Source organism: Molossus molossus, unplaced genomic scaffold (assembly GCF_014108415.1).
Source record: "Molossus molossus isolate mMolMol1 unplaced genomic scaffold, mMolMol1.p scaffold_m16_p_7, whole genome shotgun sequence".
Taxonomy (NCBI): Eukaryota; Metazoa; Chordata; class Mammalia; order Chiroptera; family Molossidae; genus Molossus; species Molossus molossus.
In genome coordinates, this window is record NW_023425401.1 from 54,118,929 (window position 1) to 54,140,697 (window position 21,769).

Sequence of the window (21,769 nt, forward strand, 5' to 3'; positions counted from 1 at the left end):
TTTCCAGGAATAACTTGGTCAAGAACCAAATAGTTTGGGATGGGAGATGGTCAAGAACTGAGGTTTGACAGTATATGTCTTTTTTATTAGTATTTTGGATTTCTTAGGATAAAAACCCAGAAGTGGAATTGCTGGATCCTTCTTTGTCTATTGTTATAGCCTGTTTTAAAGTCTATTTTGTCTGGTATAAGTATTGCTACCCCAGCTCTTTTGTTTGTTTCTCTTTTTGTGAATATCCTTTTTCATCCCTTTACTATCAGTCTGTGTGTGTCTTTCTTTACTCTTTTTAATTTTTTTTTCTTTATTGATTTTAGAGGAGAAGGTAAAGGGAGAGAGAAACATCGATGAGAGAGAACATTGATTGGCCGCCTCCTGCATGCCCCCCACTGGGGATTTGGCCAACAACACAGGCATGTGCTCTGACTGGGATTCAACTGGTGACCTCTTGGTGCGTGGGTCAATGATCAAACACTGAGCCACACCGGCCGGGCTGTGTGTGTCTTTCAACCTGAAGTGAGTTTCTTGTACACAATATATACAAGGGTCTTGTTTTGCTATCCATTCAGCCACCCTTTGTCTTTTGATTGGAGTACTTAATCCATTTGCATGTAAAGTAATTGTTGATAGATGTATATTTATTGCCATTTTATTATTCATACTTTGATCTTTTTAAAATTTCTTCTTCTTCTTAAAGAAGACCCTTTAACATTTCTTGTAACACTGGTATGGTGGCAATGAACTCCATTAGCTTCCTGTCTGGGAAGCTCTTTATCTGTTCTTCAATGATAGCTTTGCTGTGTAGACTATAAACATTCCTATGTCTGAGAATATTTATCCTCAGGACATGTCTATGTGTATTTGTGTATCTGTGTATGTGTTGTGTGTTGTTGCTACAACAATTACCTCATGAAAATTGAGAGTAATAAGGAAGTAAGTCACACTTATGGGGTGAGCTAGTGGAAAGTATCAGAGGATGTATATTTAGGGAGAAGAGTGATCAGTGGAGTATGTCAAACACATAGAAGTATTCCTGAATTTGCAAATATTTTTCTCCATGATTAGGCCATCTGTGCTTGCTAAAAGACACCCACATCAAAGTTAGGCTTCTGGCTCCTGCAGAGACTGGGAGATACTGGTTTTATCTCCCCTGATGATTACATTTCAAAGCAGGGCTCCCAGGTATTTGAGAAAAACGTTCCTGGGTTATAAAACTGGCAAGAAACTTTTAAAGAGGTTTACATCTCAAAGGAAACAGAAAAAGAATGTACAACTGAAATTTTCTACAGTAAATGAGTGCTCTAAGAAAAAGGAAGTTAGGGGCCAAGATTCAGAGAGAAGCCTGTCTAAAGTTTAGTCAAGCTGACAAAAGACAATCTGGGTCGGAAGAGTGATGGTAAATGTTATTCAGCAAGTACATTCTAGACGTTTCAGCCCTAGCTTAGAGTCCTCCCCTCATTTCCCCTATGTCCTCCCCACTGCCTAGTAACCACAAAACTGAGGTATCTACCAACAGGTGCTCATCAGCTATGTAGCCCTGGGAACCTTGGTTTCTTCGTTTCTACATGGACATCATTATAAATTCATACTACACAGCATTTGCATGAGGAGTAAATCTGATGATCTGTGTAAAACACCCAGTATGGTGCCTGGCATGAGTAACAACTCAATAAATGGTAATTACCAATATTTCAGCAAGTTCTCACCTATGCTATCATAGTATCACAGAATGAACATACTATGATACTAATATCAATAAAGTACACAGAAAAGACATTCAAAGAATTATGTCTTATATCTGCCAAAACAGAGCGGAAGAAACCATCATTGAGGAAGCACCTATTTCCAAAGTTCCATGTCCTACCCTCCACAACTCAACCCTATTTTCTGCCCACATTTCTTTAATCTGTTTTTTTCATACTTAAATATTTCCCCAAATAGATCTCAAATCTGCATGTTTTTAGCCTACAGATATAATGCAATTTTTAAAATTACAATCTTTGTTGTATTTTCTTTCTTACACTTACACTTGAAGCATATTTACCCTTTGAAAGCCCATGAGAGAGCTAATTGACTTTTCAGAAAGTTCCTTGCAAATTCTCCCTCAAAAAGGCTTTCCTTTGTGCATATCTTGGTAGCAATTCTAAAATTTCAAGATTTGGACTCTGGCATTATAACTGTTCAGAGTATCTACACAGAAGTGGTCTGTTTCATCATCCAATGAGCTCTGCCTGTTTGTGGATGTGACACCCCAGTGGAAGGAAGCCAAGAGCCTATAGTAGCGCTGCTGGGGAAAGTTTAAGCAGCTGTGGCCATGTAATTTAAAACCTCTGAAAAGTGTGCTGCAGTCTGTGCACAGCGTTAGTATAACATGAAGACTGGATGTAGCCTGTTCTTCGGAGGACTTCTTCAGGAAAGAGAAGACTGAAAAGACTAACCTGGGTGCAGCCAGAAAGGTCCAAGTAGATGAGCTTGTGGCATCCGTTTCCTAAATTCAGGTACTGTAAACCTTTGTCTGTGAACTTTCTGCAATAAGCCAAACTAAGATTCTGTAAGTTGTGGAAGTGCCTGAAAAGACAGGGTGAGAGGCGAGAGGAAGGAAAGTGAATATAGTTGTTTTCTCACATCTTTCTTAAGCCACTATGACAAAGAGAAGCAAAACTGTAAATTAATCTTTCCTCCTTGCAAATATTCACCAGTTGCATCTTATTGTTAAGTCTCTTCTTGTTAAGTAAGTGAGATTGTGGTGACATATCAGATAATGCCTAATTACATTTCAAAGGAAAATAAAGATGTGCCTACATTTTAAAGAAAACTTATTAAGATAAAGCTTTGGGGTCAGGGAGGTTTGTGCATGAATGTTGTTTGGAGATTAGCTTGTGTTTCAAAGCAAAATTACAGAGTTTGCATTATTGTTGCATTTAGGTTTTATCTTTGAGGTACCAAAACAATGAGCAAAATGTCTAGAAATACTAACCCTTTGTAAACATTTAAATGGCGGTGCACTGTTAGTGAGTGAGGAGTCGGGCAGAAAGGAGGCAAAGTTGAATACAACAGGCTCTTAAAATGGACATGATCGGCAAATAGTTAGAAAAAAGAGATATGAGTGTGCATGATTTTGTTAGTTTCATAACTATAGTTAAAGAAAGACTAATTGATGTAAAAGTGGGTTAAGAAGAACAGCTGCAAATGAGTGGGCAGCACATGAAAGGACTAAAAACTACATCAGAAACTGTCAATCTCAGTAGAGTTGAAACCGACTCAATATGACATTACCACCATGACCAAAATGAGAGCTTACAGAAAAAAGGGAGCCTCTACTGCCATGCAAGGGCTCACAGTTTGAGGACACTCTGTGGACAAATTTCTTTAGCCTGGAATTTTTTAAAAGTACAAGAACTCCCACTACTGCCTACTCCTATAATGAAATTAACAACATGCTCTTGATTTGTGATCTGCAACAGTTTAACAGCAAATGAGAAAGCAAAAAGAACAAAAGGCAAAGAAGATGCCTCTCTGTCCAGCAAAAGCCCACAAACGTTTATAATAAAGTTTACCGTCACATAAATGGGAAATAACACATGCAAGCATTGAGCATTAATCAGATTTATTTCTGAAATTTGAAAAACACATGTATAGGATACAATGATTTCCATTCCATAGAGACTCGTTTGGTTCAGAACGCAGACTCCCTCTGGTAGTTGCCGTGTGTATGAGATTCAGCAGAACAGCCGGGCTGCCTCTGGAGTCCCCAGGGGCTGGGTGGGCAGGGGCAGCACTGACATCCCAAAGACGTGCCCCCTCCTGGGTCCCTTTAGTTAACGGAGAGCTGTGCCAAGGTTTTGGAAATGCTGTATTTTCCTCTCCCTGGAGTATATCCTTGTGATTCAACTGAGTCAAGTACAATTTTCTGGGGGTGGGGAGAGGATTCGGGGTGGGGTGGGAGGGAGTGCGGGGGGGGGGGGGGGCGGGGGATGGATGTCATTTCAGAGGAAGGAGTAGTAAAGCAGAGAGCAGGACACAATGTTTTGTAATCTGACCAAATTGGACGCAAATCGCAATCCTGACACTGCGGTTTCCCTAACCTCTCAGAGATTATAATATCTTTTTTTTTTTAACCCGACTAACTGTGGGCCTCCAGCTTTCCTGAAGCTCAGTTTTTTCATCTTTAACATGGATAGAATCCCATCTGCTCTTTCCTCTTAGAGGTGTGACAATTATGTAAGCTTATAGTTGTAATAATATTATACTGAGGGTGATTTATGATGATTAAAAACAGCAGGGATAGCCAGGCCAGTGTGGCTCAGTGGATTGAGCATCATCCCATGGACTGAGAGGTCCCGGTTCGATTCCCAGTCAGGGCACATGCCCAGGTTGTGGGCTCAATCCCCAGTAGGGGGATGCAGGAGGCAGCCGATAGATGTTTTTTTCTCACATCAGTGTTTCTGTCTCTCTCTCTCTCTTCCTCTCTCTCTAAAAAATCAATAAAAAACATGTTTTTTTTTTAAAAAAAAAGACAGGGATAGCCCTGGCCAGTGGGGTTCAGTGTTAGAGTGTTGGCCCGCACATCAAAGGGTCTTGGGTTCAATTTCTGGTCAAGAGCACGTACCTGGGTTGCAGGTTCAATCTCCAGCCGTAGTCTGGGTGAATGCGGGAGGCAGCCAGTCGATGTGTCTCTCTCACATCAATGTTTCTCTCTCTCTTTCTCTCCCTCTCCCACCCTCCCTCCTTTCCACTCTCTCTAAAAATCAATGGAAAAAATATCCTCAGGTGAGAATTAACAACAGTGACAGCACAGCAGGGATATGGCAGGGGCTTTAAATGTATATATTATTATGCTACTACCTCAAATAATAACATATTAATTGTTTTTATGAAACTTGTACTGTCTTCTTCCACTCGTCTGACAAAAGTGGAGCATTAAAACTGATTTGAAAAGTTTGTGGAACCTCACGTTGCATCTCTACCCTCATTTTGGTCATGGTAGTAATGTCATATTTAATCGGTTACAGCTTAGTGAAAATAGAGATATTTATTTTCCCCCATCAAAATTGATGGAACCACTGAATTTTATTGTTGGTCCTCTTGGGGGATTTACTGGCCCCAGGTTAAGAACTTCAGGTTTGGCAAAAGAGGTGTTCATTAGAGAAAATAACTCCCAGACTCAAAGTCTCTAGATGACTCTCATCAAAGTGGAACCTCATGGGAGCCATTGGTTTGAAAGCAAAGTACAGGGATCTTTCTAGGGAATTTACAGGGCTTCAGATTCAAAACTGCTGAGGAAGGGAAAAGTATCAGTTGTCAGTGAAATTGCATTTGGCAAATTTTATGCAATACTGCTACTTTTTATTTTGAATTTTGGCAAAGAAATATTTTCCTTACATGAGGAAGATCTGGTTCATAATTTTCCCAGCCCAGAAACAACTGTATAATTCTAATTCTGCTTTGAGGCACTGTTTGTAGTCTGTGTTTATCTTTTCCTAATTATTTGATAACTAAAAGTTTCTTATGTAAGGGGAGGATTTCTTTGTGTTATTTATTTTTCTACTGTTACAATAGTCTTTAAGAAATCACAGGTCTTATAGAAACTACATAGATTATTTTTTCTCCATTCTTCTGGCTTTTTTAAATCAAAGAATTGAGGCCTACTGTGTTAGATCTCTAATACTTGAGGAAGTTATTACTGGAAAGAATATAGAATTACTATGTATTTTACCAAAAGTTTCTCTGAAAAATCGCCAAGACAAGACTCAATCTATAAAATAAAGAATTTGCATGGAGTTTCTTTTGTGCTGAGTGTTGGCCTCTTTAGTTTTACAGAGATGGTTTTGCATGATAGAATTCCTAAAGAAAATCCAAATGCAGTGATTTGACCCCCTATTTATAGGGTAGACCTTGAGGACGTCCAGTCCAGAGAGCAGCTTCCTCTCTCTGCCCCACTCTGATGGGCACTGGTGACACTGTATAGCATGAGAATGCCTGCCAATAAGAAGTTTCCAAGCCAACTGAAGGATCAATTCCTCTATATGAAAAATAATGAGACACCATGGCACTATAGCATATATTGCTCCATTAAGGAGCAAAGATCATAATAGCTTTAATCACCACTGTGCTTAGAATGCCTCACACATAGTAGTTCATCAATACATGGTGAATACGTGAATGAATGTTGCTATTAGAATTCAGGAATAGGAGAAACCACCGTAGACTTCTGGTAGATGGTGTGGCTTGAGGTGTAAAGGCTGTGAATTAGACAGACAAGGAGAAAAGTATTCCAGCTGTAGAGAGTTAAGAATTGCCCTTGGGAAACCTGGGCAGATAAGTTTGATCAGATGATGTTAAGGGACAGTAAGGGAAGATTCAAGACTTCAAGCATGTCCAAACACGATAAGACTATTGCTCCAGGATGATACTTCTTGCAGCATAAGGCAAAGCAGACTGAAGGGAAAAGAAATGGGCTGAGCCTTCAGGATGCTGTGCCAGGCAAGGTGCTGAGAGTGCCACCTAGTTTTGGCAATGGGATAAAAGGAAAGGGTTTCATTCAGAAAATATTTAGAAACAAAAAATGTCCTGGAATGGGCATGAGCTGTGGGCAGCCATCATTTTCAGCGTTAGAAAACAGCAAGTCCCCAACAAAGTGAGGAAAAATATTCAAATGAAAAAACAGGCAAATCAATGTTGCCATGAAGGGCAAACAAATTACGTCTTTCTTCTGGCAAATGATTTCTTTGGAAGGAAATACTGAAGGCACTGAAGAGAGAATGACAGCAGCAACAAACAACATTTCTCTGGTTATTTACAGTTTAAAGAACACTTCTACATACCCAAGCATGTTTGAAATGGAAAACAAAGCAAAAGTAGAGAATCATTATGAAATGTATTTCATCATAGATTCAAGAAAGTCAGTGTACATTTATTTCATATGACAAAAAAGCATCAGTATCAAGTAGCATCTATCCTAAATGTTTTTTCCATAGCAAGAACTGAAAGTTAAAATCACAACAAAATTCTCATTTGTGCTCCTATTTTTCTATCTGCACATTCATACATGCACATATATTCATATAATATATATCTTAATATGAAATGTCTAAAAAAAAAGTAGTGAGTGTTGTTTCATAGGATTAGGGAGCCTTATAGAACTCCAGCACGTGAGAGCCTATTGAGCAGCTCTTCCCAGTTACACATTCAGTGACATTATATTTGTAGCTTACAACAGGCCATGGTGGAAGTATTTACACCACAGAAATCAGTAAATTCCACAAATCAGAACATCCCCTTTTCCCATACCCTAGACAGTTATTAGACATTTACTGAAATAGTGCTATCCTTGGAACATACTCTGAGAACTACTGACATAGAGAATGCAGTATGCTGAGGAGATGTAATCATACAGAGAGAACATGACAGCTTTGAAGGACAGGAATAAAAATTTGTTCTAAACATAAAAGGGGATACACTTAAGGTAAAACTGGAACAAGTGAAATAGAAGCATTAAAGAGAAAAATACTTCTTGGCTGAGAAAAGGGCTAAGTTTTAATATTCAGAAGGTTTACTATGTTTCAGGAAAATTAATTGAAAGCACACAATTAAACTTGGAAAATGTTTTTAATTTCTCAGAGAAAAGGAATTTCTTGCAAGCATCTTGCAAGAAAATAGATTACCAACAAAGGAACAAAATAAATCAACTGGCTTTAGACTTCTCTTTAACCAGAAATCTTAAGATTGTAGAACATTTGTAGGGTTTTAAGGATAAAATAAGACATATGATTCAGGAACTACAAACCAAAAGTTGTTGTTCATCCTCTGAGACAATAGAAAGTCATTTTCAGAAAGCAATGGCTGTTAAGTCTAACATTTGCACATCTCTCCAGATAAAGAGTTTTTAAAACTGTATTTCCAGTTATTTTAGAATGAATCAAAATCGAAATTAAAGAATAAGGAAATTGTGGAACAAATGAACCATCAACGAATGAGAAAACTAGAGTTAGGACTACATAATCATTACAAATATGATTACGTTATTGAGTACAAACACCAAAAATCAATATTAAGAGGAAGTTAAATGATTAATAAAATTATGATTAATACTTGTTTATTATATACAGGGGAGTGGAAATGGAGGAGCATTAAGTACAGAGAGAATTAAAGCATGTTAGATCTCTTGTCGAACGCAAGAGGAATTGAAGTCATAACTTTGATTAATCAGAGAAAATTATCAAAAAACATTTTAAAGCATGTACTTAAAAAACATACAAATAGCCGCTCATTAGAATACACAACAGAACATGTACATACTTTTGAAATACCTTTAGATTTTGAAAGTAAACAACAGTTTTTGTTTATGTTTTTGTTTGTTTTGTTAATCCTCAGCTGAGGACATTTTTCCATTGATTCCTAGGGAGAATGGGAGGGAGGGAGGAAGGGAGGGAGAGAAACATCAATGTGAGAGAGACACACTGATTGGTTGCCTCCCGCGCAACCCCAACCAGGGCCAGGATTGAACCTGCAACCCAGGTACATGCCCTCAACTGGAATCGATCCCCTGACCCCTAGATCCTCAGGCTGATGCTCTAAACACAGAGCCCAACTAGCCAGGGCAAACAACAGTTTATATAGAAAAGGCAGAAATGACGAGTACAGTAACATAAAAATTAAAAAATTAAAAGCATAAAGTAAGGTGATAAAAATAAGACCATATACTCCATTTTCACAAAAAAAATTATAATCTTTTAAACCACCCTCTTAAAAAGGCAAAGAGACTTTTATAAATAGAAGTTAGTTACATGCTGCATATAACGACAAACCCAAAATCCAGTGACTCAAAGGTTAAAAATACTGCGGTATACATAAAGGTAATCCACAAAATCACAAGCAAAAGAAAACAACGGTGACTGTATTAATAGCAGATAAAAAAGTATTCAAGACAAAGAAACACTGACCAGGATAAAGAATATAATTTTGTGTGACTAAATCAATAATGCAACATACAACTTGTGAATCTTTCTGTAGAAAATAATAACAGCAAAGTAAATTAAGGAAAGCTTGATTATAACTGGAGACTAATATATCATCACTCTTATACTATATGACATATCAAGAATTTATATGTATATACACACATAGATACACATAGAAATGTTCTCTAAAAGAAACTCTTTTGTTTTAAACATTCATGGATGATTTACTGAAATTGATTATATAAACTATTCCACCAAGAAATCTCAATAAATTCCAAAAAGTAGAAACAATTTAATCTACACCTCTTTTTAAATTACAAAAAAAAAAAAATTTCTTTTTAATTCTCACCCAAGGATATGTTTATTGATTTTAGAGAGAGAAAGGGAAAGAGAGAAGGAGGGAAAATGAGAGAGAGAGAGAGAGAGAAACATCAATTTGTTGCCTCCTATACATGCCCCAACCAGGAATCAAACACACAACCTTTTTTTTTTAATCCTCACCTGAAGACACTTTTGCATTCATCTTCAGATAGAGAGAGAGGGAGAGAGGGAGAAAAAGAGAGAGAGAAACATCGATGTGAGAGAGACACATTGACTGGCTGCCACCCACACAACCCCAACTAGGGCCAGGGACAACTGCAACAGAGGTACGTGCCCTTAGCGAAACTGAACCGGGGTCTGTCTGGACTGTGGGCCAACACTCTAACCACTGAGTCAAACCAGTCAGAGTGCAGCCTTTTTGGTATGAGGGATGACACCAACCAGCTGAACCACCCGGCCCAGGTTCTATCTACAATTCTTGACCACAAAATGCAAAGCTGGAAATTAAAAACAGAAGCTTAATAAAAGAATCTTTAGCCACTTGGAATAAAAAATTTCTCTTCTAGATAACTATTGGGCTAAAGAGAAAAATCTAATATACAACAATTTGTTTAGAAAATGAGAACAAGACTTAATCAAATCTTACAAGCTTTTTCTAAATTCTTATTTAGAGGTAATTGCATAGTCCTACTTTTTATTATAAAAGGAGATAAATCAATTCAGTCATATAAATTAAAAGTTTAAAAAGATATCTGTATCTCATACCCAAGACTGAAAATAATCATTCAGAAAATAAAATGAGGAAATATAATCAGAAAAGATACCATGCACAATGGCAACTAAAAAGATACCTAGGAATAACTTCCATAAAATTATCCATATAAATAAAATAAAATTTTATTCTGACATCTAAAAACATCTGAAAAAAAAATTGAAATATACTATGTTCCAGATAGGGAAACTAAATATTTTAAAAATATAAATTAGTTCTTAATTTATTTTATCTTAAATTATTGGCATATGGGCAAATTTCTAAAAACTGGACCTTCAAAAATTATGCATGTAAATGTACATATAATTGCTGTATATTTGTAACCTTACTATTTTACATTTACTATTTTGCAGATATAAAAGATGTGTACCACACAACTTACAAATAATAACAAAATACACAATACTCCCTATTGTAAATTTCATGTAACCAATCAATTCTCACACAATGCTTTCATTGACTTTTGCCTAACTCATTAATATAAATAGTACTTTGTCTTCTCCTATATGCTCAAAGGAAAAATAAAATCTGTCACTCTGCTGAATTTCTAGTTTTCACCCAAAAATAAAAATAAAGTGTGAAAAATTGAGAAATTGGTATAATTCCAATAGAAATATTTTTATTTACATTTATGAGTAAGACAAACATGACACAACAAAGATGGGTATCCAGACTTCACTCATACATTAATGATGTGACCTCTTTGCTAAATCAGAAAACAGTTTTCAAGTATAAAAAAAAAAAAGCTTTCTCAGTTCTTTGTCTTCCTTTTGTTGAGTTGTATGAGCACTCTCTATATATTGGAAATTATTAACCCCTTATCTGATATATCATTGGCAATTAGGCTCTCTCATACAGTGGGTTGCCTTTCCGTTTTGATGATTGTATCTTCCGCTGTGCAGAAGCTTTTGAGTTTGATGTAGTCCCATGTGTTCATTTTCTCCTTTATTTCTATTGCCTTAGGTGATGTATCAGTGAAAATTCTGCTCCTTATGATGTCTGAAATTTTGTTCCCTACAGTTTCTTCTAAGATTTTTATGGATTCATGAGTCACATTTATGTCTTTTATCCATTTTGAGTTTATTCTTGTGTAGGGTGTAAGTTGATGGTCTAGTTTCATTTTTCTGCAAGTAGCTGTCCAATTTTCCCAGCACCATTTATTAAAGAGGCTGTCCTTACTCCACTGTATGTTCTTGCCACCTTTGTCAAATATTAATTGAGCATATTGCCTTGGGTCCATTTCTGGGTTCTCTGTTCTGTTCCACTGGTCTATATGCCTATTCTTGTGCCAGTACCAGGCTATTTTGATTACGGTGGCTTTGTAGTATAAGCTGAAATCTGGTAATGTGATCCCTCCAACTTTGTTCTTTGTTTTGAAGATTGCTGTGGCTATTCGAGGTCTTTTTTGGTTTTATATGAACTTTTGAAGTACTTGTTCTAATTCTGTGAAGTATGCTGTTGGTATTTTGATGGGGATTGCACTGAATCTATAGATTGCTTTGGGTAGTATGGACATTTTAATGATGTTAATTCTTCCAATCCATGAGTAGGGTATGTGCTTCCACTTTTTTATATCTTCCTCTATTTCTTTTTTCAATGTCCTGTAGTTTTCTGCGAATAGGTCCTTTATTTCTTTGGTTAAGTTTATTCCTAGGTATCTTAATTTTTTTGCCGCGATGGTAAATGGGTTTGTTTTTTCAGTTTCTCTTTCTGTGAGTTCATCATTGGCAGAGGAACTAAATAGACACCTCTTCAAACAGGACATACAAATAGCTAAGAGACATATGAGGAAATGCTCAACATCACTAATCATCAGAGAGATGCAAATTAAAACAACAATGAGGTATCACCTCACACCTGTCAGAATGGCCGCCATCAACAAATCATCAAACAACAAGTGTTGGCGAGGGTGTGGAGAAAAGGGGACTCTGGTACACTGCTGGTGGGAATGCAGACTGGTGCAGCCACTATGGAAAAGACTATGGTGTTACCTCAAAAATTTAAAAATTGAACTGCCATTCAACCTAGTGATTTCACTTCTAGGATTATACCCTAAGAAGCCTGAAACACCAATAGGAAAGAATATATGTACCCCCCTGTTTGTAGCAGCACTATTTACAATAGCTAAGATCTGGAAACAGCCCAAGTGTCCATCAGTAGACAAATGCTGTGGTACATATACACAATGGAGTACTACACAGCTATAAGAAAGATCTCTTATCCTTTGAGACACCATGGAGGGACCTGGAAAGTATTATCCTAAACGAAACAAGCCAAACAGAGAAAGACAAGTATCATATGATCTAATTTATTTGTGGAATATAATGAACATAACAGTCTGAGGAATGGGGTAGTCCCAGAAACATGGAAGTGGGGTACAGACTGACAATCCCCAGAAGAGGGGGTGGTGGGGGAGAGATAAACCAAAGAACTTATATGCATGTATGCATGAACAATGGGCATGGACAACAAAGCTGGGGACAGGGCAGGGAGGGAGGAGGGGGGGGGAATCAGTGGTGGAAAAAGGAGAAACATCTGTAACAAAAATAAATGAATAAAAAAAAAGCTTTCTCAATTTTTTGTGCTATTAACAATGTTGCAGCTATAGACATGACACACTTTTACATTTAATCTGCTTTATTAATCGTTTTCCCATAATTTTCTCAAGTTTATACAATCAACAAAAAAATAAATAAAGCCCTCATTTGGATTGTTTGCCATATTCCATTGTGTAGTATCCTTTCATTTGGGCTGATTTCAAGCTTCCAATGAAAGGTTTACCACTATTTTTAGGCTTGCACATTTCCATAAAATGGTTAGAGACAGAAGATAAGGAGAATTACCACCTAGAATTTTTTATTTAAGCTCTTCTAAATGTCTTGCTGTTATTTTTTAAAGAATCTCAAAAAAGTTTTATTCTCAAAAATGGTTTACTTTATTCTTTCACAATAGTTTGAAAGTGTTTTTTTAATCTCTCTCAATATGATCATATGATCTTCTTAGTGTTTCCTTGATGAAAATAAAGAATAATTGAATGACATAATTTGTGATAAATTTGAATATTCTGTCAACTCTTAGTGATGATGTCTTGTACTCTTCTGCTCCTTCCTCCAAGGAAGTGCTGGCTTAGAAGCAACATTTGTGTCTCGGGCTGTCAACAGTCCATATGTCAAAAAGCAACCAGTATCAGGTGGCAGGGGTCCCAGCAGTTCACCAGAGCATGGCAACAGGGAATCTGGGACGCAGTGCTCAAAGTACAAGGTATTCTGTTGTAGAGAAGTCCCAGACACTGGACTGAAATTTGGGCCCGGCTTCAATGCCCAGGAAGGGGGACCAGAAAGAGACAGCCTAACTCAAACTATTGGGCACATCGCTGCAAACATGGCACAGAAATGTGGGTAAAGCAAAAGATCTAAGCACCCCCAAGCATGGAGAGGATAGGTACCAGCTTGGGGACTTGAAAACTGCAATCCTGCTGTCAACATAGTGGTGCCACAGTCATGAGATGTTGGTAAAAGGAGCATTGCCTTTGAGGAATGCTAAAGTGAGCCAGAGCCCAGAGGCACATAATTATTTTCCGTGTAATACAAATAAAACATAAGTACCTTGGTAGGAGTCGCATCGTCCTGTTGGTGATAGTTGTATTAGACAGATTGAGAAACAAGACTCCAGGACAGCCCTCAGAGATGTGCCTCATTGATTCATCCTGCATAAAAACGGAGAGAAGAATCTATCAAAGCCTGACAGGTTTTGTTATTCTGTCATCTCTCTCTCTCTGCTCCAGAAATATATATGCATGACTTGGTCTCTTCATATGCTTTGATATTAGTAGTAAGTCAAATTAAATAGAAGGGTCTGGCCAGTGTAGCTCAGTGGTTGAGCGTCGACCCCTGCACCAAGAGGTCGCCAGTTCCATTCCTGGTCAGGGCACATGCCCAGGTTGTGGGCCAGGTCCCCAGTGGGGAGCATGCAGGAGGCAGCCAATTGATGATCTTTCTCATCAATGTTTCCATCTCTCTCATCCTCTCACTTCCTCGCTCTCTAATATCAATAAAGGGGAAAAAATTAAATAGAAAATATTGGTTTTGCTTGAAACTCCATCACTTCCGCCTTCTCCCCTTATTTGGAAATAAAGTTCAATTGCCTCAAATAACACTACATTAAAATGTGTATCCTTACAAGTTCAACTCTGTGACAGGTCATTCGACCTCGAGTGTTAAAATGTCAAACACTCCTGACTCTTCAGATGCATAAAAGTGATTAAAAATGAATCAATTTTTTAAACTTACTGAAATTATTATGGGGGAAGAGTAAATGCTCTCAACTAAACTTCATTAAGAGTGAATTCAGGTCATTAAAATGCCCATACTACCCAAAACAATCTATAGATTCAATGCAATCCCCATCAGAATACCAACAACATGCTTCACAAAACTAGAACAAATACTTCAAAAGTTCATATGGAACCCCAAAAGACCCGGAATAACCACAGAAATCTTGAATAAGAAGGGCAAAGTAGGCAGGATCACAATACCGGATATCAGGTTACACTACAAAGCTACTGTAATCAAAACAGCCTGGTACTGGCACAAGAACAGGCACAAGGATCAATGGAATAGAACAGAGAACCCAGAAATGAACCCAAAATATTATGCTCAATTAATATTTGACAAAGGTGGCAAGAGCATACAATGAAGTAAAGACAGCCTCTTTAATAAATGGTGTTGGGAAAATTGGACAGCTACATGCAAAAAAATGAAACTAGACCATCAACTTACACCCTACACAAGAATAAACTCAAAATGGATAAAAGAATTAAAAGTGACTCATGAATTCATAAAAATCCTAGAAGAAAATCTAGGCAACAAAATTTCAGACATCATACACAGCAAAATTTTCACTGATACATCACCTAAGGCAACAGAAACAAAGGAGAAAATGAACACATGGGACTACATCAAACTCAAAAGCTTCTGCACAGCAAAAGAAACAACCACCAAAATAGAAAAGCAACCCACTCTATGGGAGAGCATAATTGCCAATGATACATCAGATAAGGGATTAATTTCCAAAATAAATAGAGTGTCCACACAGCTCAACAAAAGGAAGACAAAGAACCTAAGTAAAAAATGGGCAGAGGAACCAAATAGACACCTCTCCAGATAGGACATACAAATGGCCAAGAGACATATGAAGAAATGCTCATCACTAATCATCAGAGAGATGCAAATTAAAACAACAATGAGGTATCACCCTCACACCTGTCAAAACGGCCGCCATCAACAAATCATCAAACAACAAGTGTTGACAAGGGTGTGTAGAAATAGGGACTCTAGTACACTGCTGGTGGGAATGCAGACTGGTACAGCCACTGTGGAAAACAATATGGTGTTACCTCAAAAAATTAAAAACTGAACTTCCACTTGACCAAGTGATCCCACTTCTAGGAATATACCCTAAGAAGCCTGAAACACCAATCAGAAAGAATATATGTACCCCCGTGTTCATAGCAGCACTATTTACAACAACTAAGATCTGGAAACAGCCCAAATGTCCATCAGTAAACAAATGCTGTGGTACATATACACAATGGAGTACTATGCAACTGTAAGAAAGAAAGATCTCTTATCCTTTGAGACGACATGGAGGGACCTGGAAAGTATTATCCTAAACAAAACAAGCCAAACAGAGAAAGACAAGTATCATATAATCTAATTTATTTGTGGAATATAATGAACATAACAGTCTGAAGAACAGGGTAGTCCCAGAGACATGGAAGTAGGGTACAGACCGACAATCCCCAGAAGAGGGGGTGGCAGGGGGAGAGATAAACCACAGAACTTATGTGCATGTATGCATGACCAATCAACATGGACAACAAAGCTGGGGACAGGGCAGGGAGGGAGGGGGAGGAGGGTGTCAAGAGGGAAAAAGGAGAAATATCTGTAACAAAAATAAATGTATAAATAAATAAAATTTAAAAATGGTGAGTCCATTTTTACACATCTGTATTTACATATAGTTGTGTGTATGTGAGTGTAATTAAGTTTCTGTGGTTCTGTTACTGAATATATTAAAACAGCTAAACAGATATGCACCAAATTTAAGGCAAGTTTGAGATGGCCTAAAGTAAAACATAGGCTACACACATGTTGAATATGAAATTCAGTGTTGGGGGTGCTATGGGGGAGAATCTCAAAGATTCAAGCAACCTACGCCCAGCGATTTCAAGCATGAGCCCTAAATGGACATTTACAAGACCAGAGGAACTGCACGCTTTGATCGCAATGGAGCTGCTTCTTATACTGGTAACTACTTATGAAAGCTCTAGAATGAGTAGCTGCAAGTTTTTATTTATTTAATGATGGTTGATGAGTCTCCCCAGGAAAACTGAGGCGGTCAGCTAGTTTTAAATATTTCTGGTACATTGGTTCTGGAAAGAATAGGCCGTTGCAGGAAGAAGTAAATTGTCACTTGGCTAGGAGATGTGGTTTGGGGAAGAATTCTGCATGGCCAATATGGTCACCCTGAACACCACTAAGGATGGCAAAGGTTTATATTCAGCAGGATCATCAGTGTTTAACATTCTATTCCTAGTTATTTCCTGGAGTTGTAGATATTAAAATAACAAAACTCTGCAGGTCAAGGTTCTGTCACATGGGATAGGAACTGGTTGATTTACAGGGGCAGCAAACCACACCTTAAAAAAGATCCAAGGTGGTTGTTTTTTAGGTTGTAAACTGTAGTTCTGCTGCAGGAAAGGTTCCGTGTGCCAATGCCGCAGGAGTACAAGGGCAGGGCTGTCCATAAATACTATACTCTTGCCACTGCTTTGCAGCTGCCTGCAGTTTTTCTAGATACCCCCCACCAAAATGTAGAATTTGGAGTTATATAAAAATTACAATATAAGTTTTTCTAGAATAAATGGAGAGAACAACCATAATGTATGGCATTGTTTGTAGTTTAATACAAGCAAAATCTATCTGCAAAAATATTCATGAAGCCAATCAAATATCAAAGTGATTGTGAGCTTTCAGAAGACTGGCAAAGATGCAGCTGGGACAAGCGGAGAGAAAGCTGGTTTATACACCAATAGGGAGGGAACCACAGGGAAAATGAAAATTCAGGGGCCAGGAAAAGGAAAGTAGAATATATTTTATGTATCAGAGGAATCTGATTTTGCCTGTGATATGAGGAAGCAAACCATACTCTGCATTTTTCTGTTTGGAAAACACTCAAATGAATCCTCTTCTCAATATTTAAAATAAGTCAAGGTTCAACCCCCAAATTAGAACACATAAATGCAAAAACTGTTTGAGTGTCCACATTGCAGAATGGCTTATAAATTTATCCACAATGCACTCAAATATTTCTGAAGGTAATATATTCATAAGGCAAGCTCCTTAGAAATCAAAGCTTTTTGAATGAATGGCACTCAACTCCTTAAACTTGTCCAAGTCTATGTCTCAAAGGGGAAAACAATAGTAAAATGTAGCTGGATAAAATGATCCTCCCTGTATATTATTAGACTCCAGCATTGGAACATATTTTGATGTTTGCAAATTCAATGCAGATGGCATTGTTTTGACTTTCCTTTTAGAAAGCCAAATTTAAAGAATATGATCTTTTATTCAACTGCAGAACTGAATGTTGAAGACAAGAACACTTGATTCATTTTTAAATCCTGTAACACCTTTATTAAATAACATAAATTCCCTATATATCTTTATATAGAGAGATAAATATATCATTAACATAGTAGTATAAAAATATACTAAGAATGAAACAAAGTAGATTTTGAAAGAAAAAATGATAATAATGAGACTGGGGAGGCAGCAAGGAAGAGCTGATATATGAAGTCTCTTCACCTGTGCAGAGGGGCATGGACTTCATCCTGGACCTGGTGCTTACTGAGGGTATCACACAATCAGGCCCTTCATTCTAGTCCCTCTGATCTCCTTAGGGACTGGCTTTCATTTGTTGTTTCAAGTGAGTCTCTGCCAACTTCTATAAACCTGAAACAGGTTTCCCTGCCACCCCCTTAGCCACTTTTCTGGAACCATAGGTTTACACCTAAAACCTCATTTTCTCATCTGGTATCTACTTCACAATTCACTTCAGTTAGATTTCTGCCCCGATATGCTACGGAAACTTCTGGCAAAAGTCACTGTAACCTTCTAATTCTCAAATCCAGGCGGCCACTGCTCAGTCCTTTTCTCTCCTGCTCACTTTGGTAACTTCCTTCTGAAACTCTTTGTTCTCTTGCCTTTTGTGATACCTCTCTGTTCTCAACCTACTTCTCTTATATTCCTTCTTAAGATCATTTGATATTTCTTTTCTGGCTGATCCTAAAAGTAAGCATTCCCCAAGGTTCAATTCTAAGTTCTCTTCCATTCCTTCTCTCTCTCTTGAACTTATTTATTTTTTAAAATGTTAATTATGACATATATAGACGTAACCCAAGATAGAAGCTCAAGTTCTAGTTAATGTTGCCCATTACCTACTAGGTATCTCCATATAGTTTCAGTCATTAAACATGTGCAGGGTGGAACAAAAGTAAGTTTGCAGTTGTTCATTTGAAAAAATAATACAATGATTAATAAATAATAATATAAGAATACACTCTGTTTTGCATACTCAAAACTGCAAACCTACTTCTGCGCCCCCCTCCCCTGTTGCTTATTTACTAAGCAAGGTCTGTGCTCTGGGCTATGACTACCACAAAAAAATGAGATACATCTCCCTTTGGGCCTCAGGCTAGTGGAGGAGGAAGAACCACTGTGATTAGGGCTACTTATGACAGGAACCCAGGGAGCAACAGCAATCCCCTCCCTGGGAGTCAGTGATGTCTTGGGAAAGAAGGTAGGGCCTTTAGGCCTCCCAGAGAGGAAAGCAGCACCTGAGGACCAAGGGAGGGAGTATTCCAAGGGAGGAGCACAGCCTGAGCAAAGGTAAAACAGCAGGAAGCAGTTTGGCAAACCAGCTCAGAAAGCAGCGCAGCTTGTGTTTGCTCAAACAATGTGTATGCAGGGTTTGGAGCAAGAAAGGGAGGCAGGGGCATGGCCACAGGGGATCTCCAAGGTACTGTGATTTTAAAGAGCTTTGACTTTATCCCATAGTGTAGATGATGAATGTGTATATAAATGATGGAAGTGAAACGGTCAGATCTGCCTTTTAGAGAGAGTATCAATGTGCTCACAGGGTGGGAGACAGGCTGGAGGTAGAGGAAGGCCTGGGGACAGACCAGGAAGGAGGTGTCTAGGGTTACATGTTCTCTTCCGTCTTCTTTGGCTCTGCCACCTTGAAGACCATGAAAATGAACCTATTGTTTCTGCTGGGTCCCAATTTTTCGGTCTCATATATACATGGTCTTAAATATAGTTCATGTTTTGGAAGTAGGGAACAGACTGACAAACCTCAGAGGAAAAAGGAGGGGGGGGGGCGGGAAGAGATAAACAAAGAACTTATATGCATATATGCACAGCCAATGGACACAGACAGCAGTGTGGGGAAAGCGGGGTGGGGTTGGGGTAGATGCTCTTCTCTCAAAGGCTGAGATTCTTCATCAAAGGCTGAAAATGGAAATGGGTTAATGAGAGGATTAGATGAGTTAATGCACTTTGTATAGTTCTTGGAGCATTTTCTGCATTGAATAGATGGCAACTATTATTATTTTTGGTCCATTGCTAAGTGCTCTCTGGATGTTGTCCTTATGTTTGGTTCCACTGGTTTGGGCCATAATAATAATGTTAATAATGAAATAACAGAAAGCAATGTTTATTGAGCATTTATGATGTGTCATGTATTGTACTAAATGCTCTAAATAAAATGTTCACAAAAGCTGTACAAAGCAGTTTAAGGAACTTGTAAAAATCACATTGCTAAGAAAAGGTGCTAAAATTTGATTAGATCCAAGCAAGCATAATACTTATTTTAACAGACATCTAAGTAATGTCCTTTGGGTGCCTGCTCTCATGTATGCTATATTCCAAATAGCCTGACCACACTCCGGAGAACCCATTGATATCTTTCTTTACCCTGTGTCTGGACCATAAAGTCCTATGATGCACTTTCTATTTCACTGGGTAATATTTAGGCTATAAGTAATTTATTTAAGTAACTTTACCCAGATTTTGTTCAAATGCACAAACACTCCTTAAAACTTTCTGACAGGCAGCAAAGAGAAGATTTTTATCTAGACGATAAATAAAATGGAAAAATAACAGAAAAAATACATATAGTTCATGTTTGTGTAATTGTTAAATTGTTTCCACTTTCCAAAGACTCCAACCTTAGACATACATCTACAGGATTAATAACAGCATTATATAAATGGGATAAAATTTCTTGCCAATGTTTAACATAGTTTGCTTTTTTCCATATTTAATCCTTAATGAGCACACAGGCATGTATTTTGGCAAAACCTCTGTATATTAGCATTCCAACGTAGCAAGTCCAAATCTATGTAAACAACAGTAAAATAAGCTTCTTATACTCACGGTGAGTGTTGGGCAGTCAGAGACATTCAGCTCTTGCAAATTTTTACAGAGGCCTAAATTAAACAAGTGACACATCATTAAACAACATATTACAAATGTTTAAACTTAAAGTTTTTCCATCCTACATTCAATGTGATGTATTCATTAGAAAACAAACAAAAACCTCGGCAAGTCTTATTCTAAGTATTGGTTTCTTTTCCCAGAAAAACAATTTCTTTTGGCCTTAAAATTAAAATATATATACATGTTTATTATTGTTTGAGGATTACAGAAGGAAGCAGAAAAGAGAAAAATACTACTTTAGGGAAAACATATATATTTAGAGCTTTTAGCTTCAAAGCACTTGAAGAAAACCAACCTGCTTTTTTGTGGCATGACTTTTTGTTCGTTTTGTTTGTTTCCTGTTTCCTTTTAACATTTTATTATGAAAATTTTCAAATATACAAAAAAGTTGAGAGAACCAAAGAATGATACAATGAATATAGCCACCACCTAGATTGTACAATTTATATCTTATTGTATTTACTTTATCACATATCCACTTGTACATCTCTCTATCCCTCAATCATCTTATTTTTTATGCATTTTAAAGTAAGTTGCAGACATCAATATACTTCCCCCAAATACTTCAGCATACATATCATAAATAATTCAGCAAGCATAACAATGAACAAAACAGTTACAATTTTTTTAGGTTAGATTTACATACAATTTGCAAAGAATTGCAGTTAGAGAAGTGGAGGGTTAGAAAGGTCAATTGCCCAATTAGCTCTGGGACCAGAGGCAACTGCGCACACAAAGGGTGAGATGGCAGAGTCATGCACAGTGAGCACTCTGGGCCTACAGGAAGTAATCCAAGTCTGAGATGAAAGAGAAGCAGTGAGGAGCAGGAACACAGTGGGTGGGAGGAATATGTGAGAAAAAGAAGAGGGGAGGCATCCTAGGTGAAGGAGACCCCATCGAGACGGAAAACTCTAGGCTAGGGAGTGATGCTGGATTCACACTGCTATTGTGAAAACACATCTGCCATCCCTAATCACATGGCCCATGGTAACAACAACAAAAATGTTATTAATTATAAATCCATTCTGAATACTTCTTCCTCTACCAAGAATAGACTATGTTCTAAGTAATAAATGCAAACCAAAATCACTTTCAGGATTAAAAAATGGAAACAATTCTTTAAAATGTACAGATCTTGGAAGTCATCAATAATACTT

At 37.6% G+C, this 21,769-nt stretch overlaps 2 protein-coding genes across 2 annotated transcripts in view; one reads left to right on the forward strand and one right to left on the reverse strand.

Moving 5' to 3' along the window:
* Positions 1–21,769, reverse strand: part of FBXL13 (F-box and leucine rich repeat protein 13) — a 308,215-nt gene that overhangs the window by 123,540 nt on the left and 162,906 nt on the right. Inside the window, exons 9-11 of the mRNA XM_036246460.1 lie at positions 20,550–20,602; positions 13,656–13,756; positions 2,436–2,565 (exon numbers count right to left, since the gene is read on the reverse strand). Coding sequence (XP_036102353.1) covers positions 2,436–2,565; positions 13,656–13,756; positions 20,550–20,602 — 284 coding nt within the window. The remainder of the gene's footprint in view (positions 1–2,435; positions 2,566–13,655; positions 13,757–20,549; positions 20,603–21,769) is intronic.
* The window catches only part of LRRC17 (leucine rich repeat containing 17), a 34,914-nt gene continuing 15,599 nt past the window's right edge, over positions 2,455–21,769 (forward strand). Inside the window, exon 1 of the mRNA XM_036246461.1 lies at positions 2,455–2,495. The gene's annotated coding sequence lies outside the window, so the exon portion shown is untranslated. The remainder of the gene's footprint in view (positions 2,496–21,769) is intronic.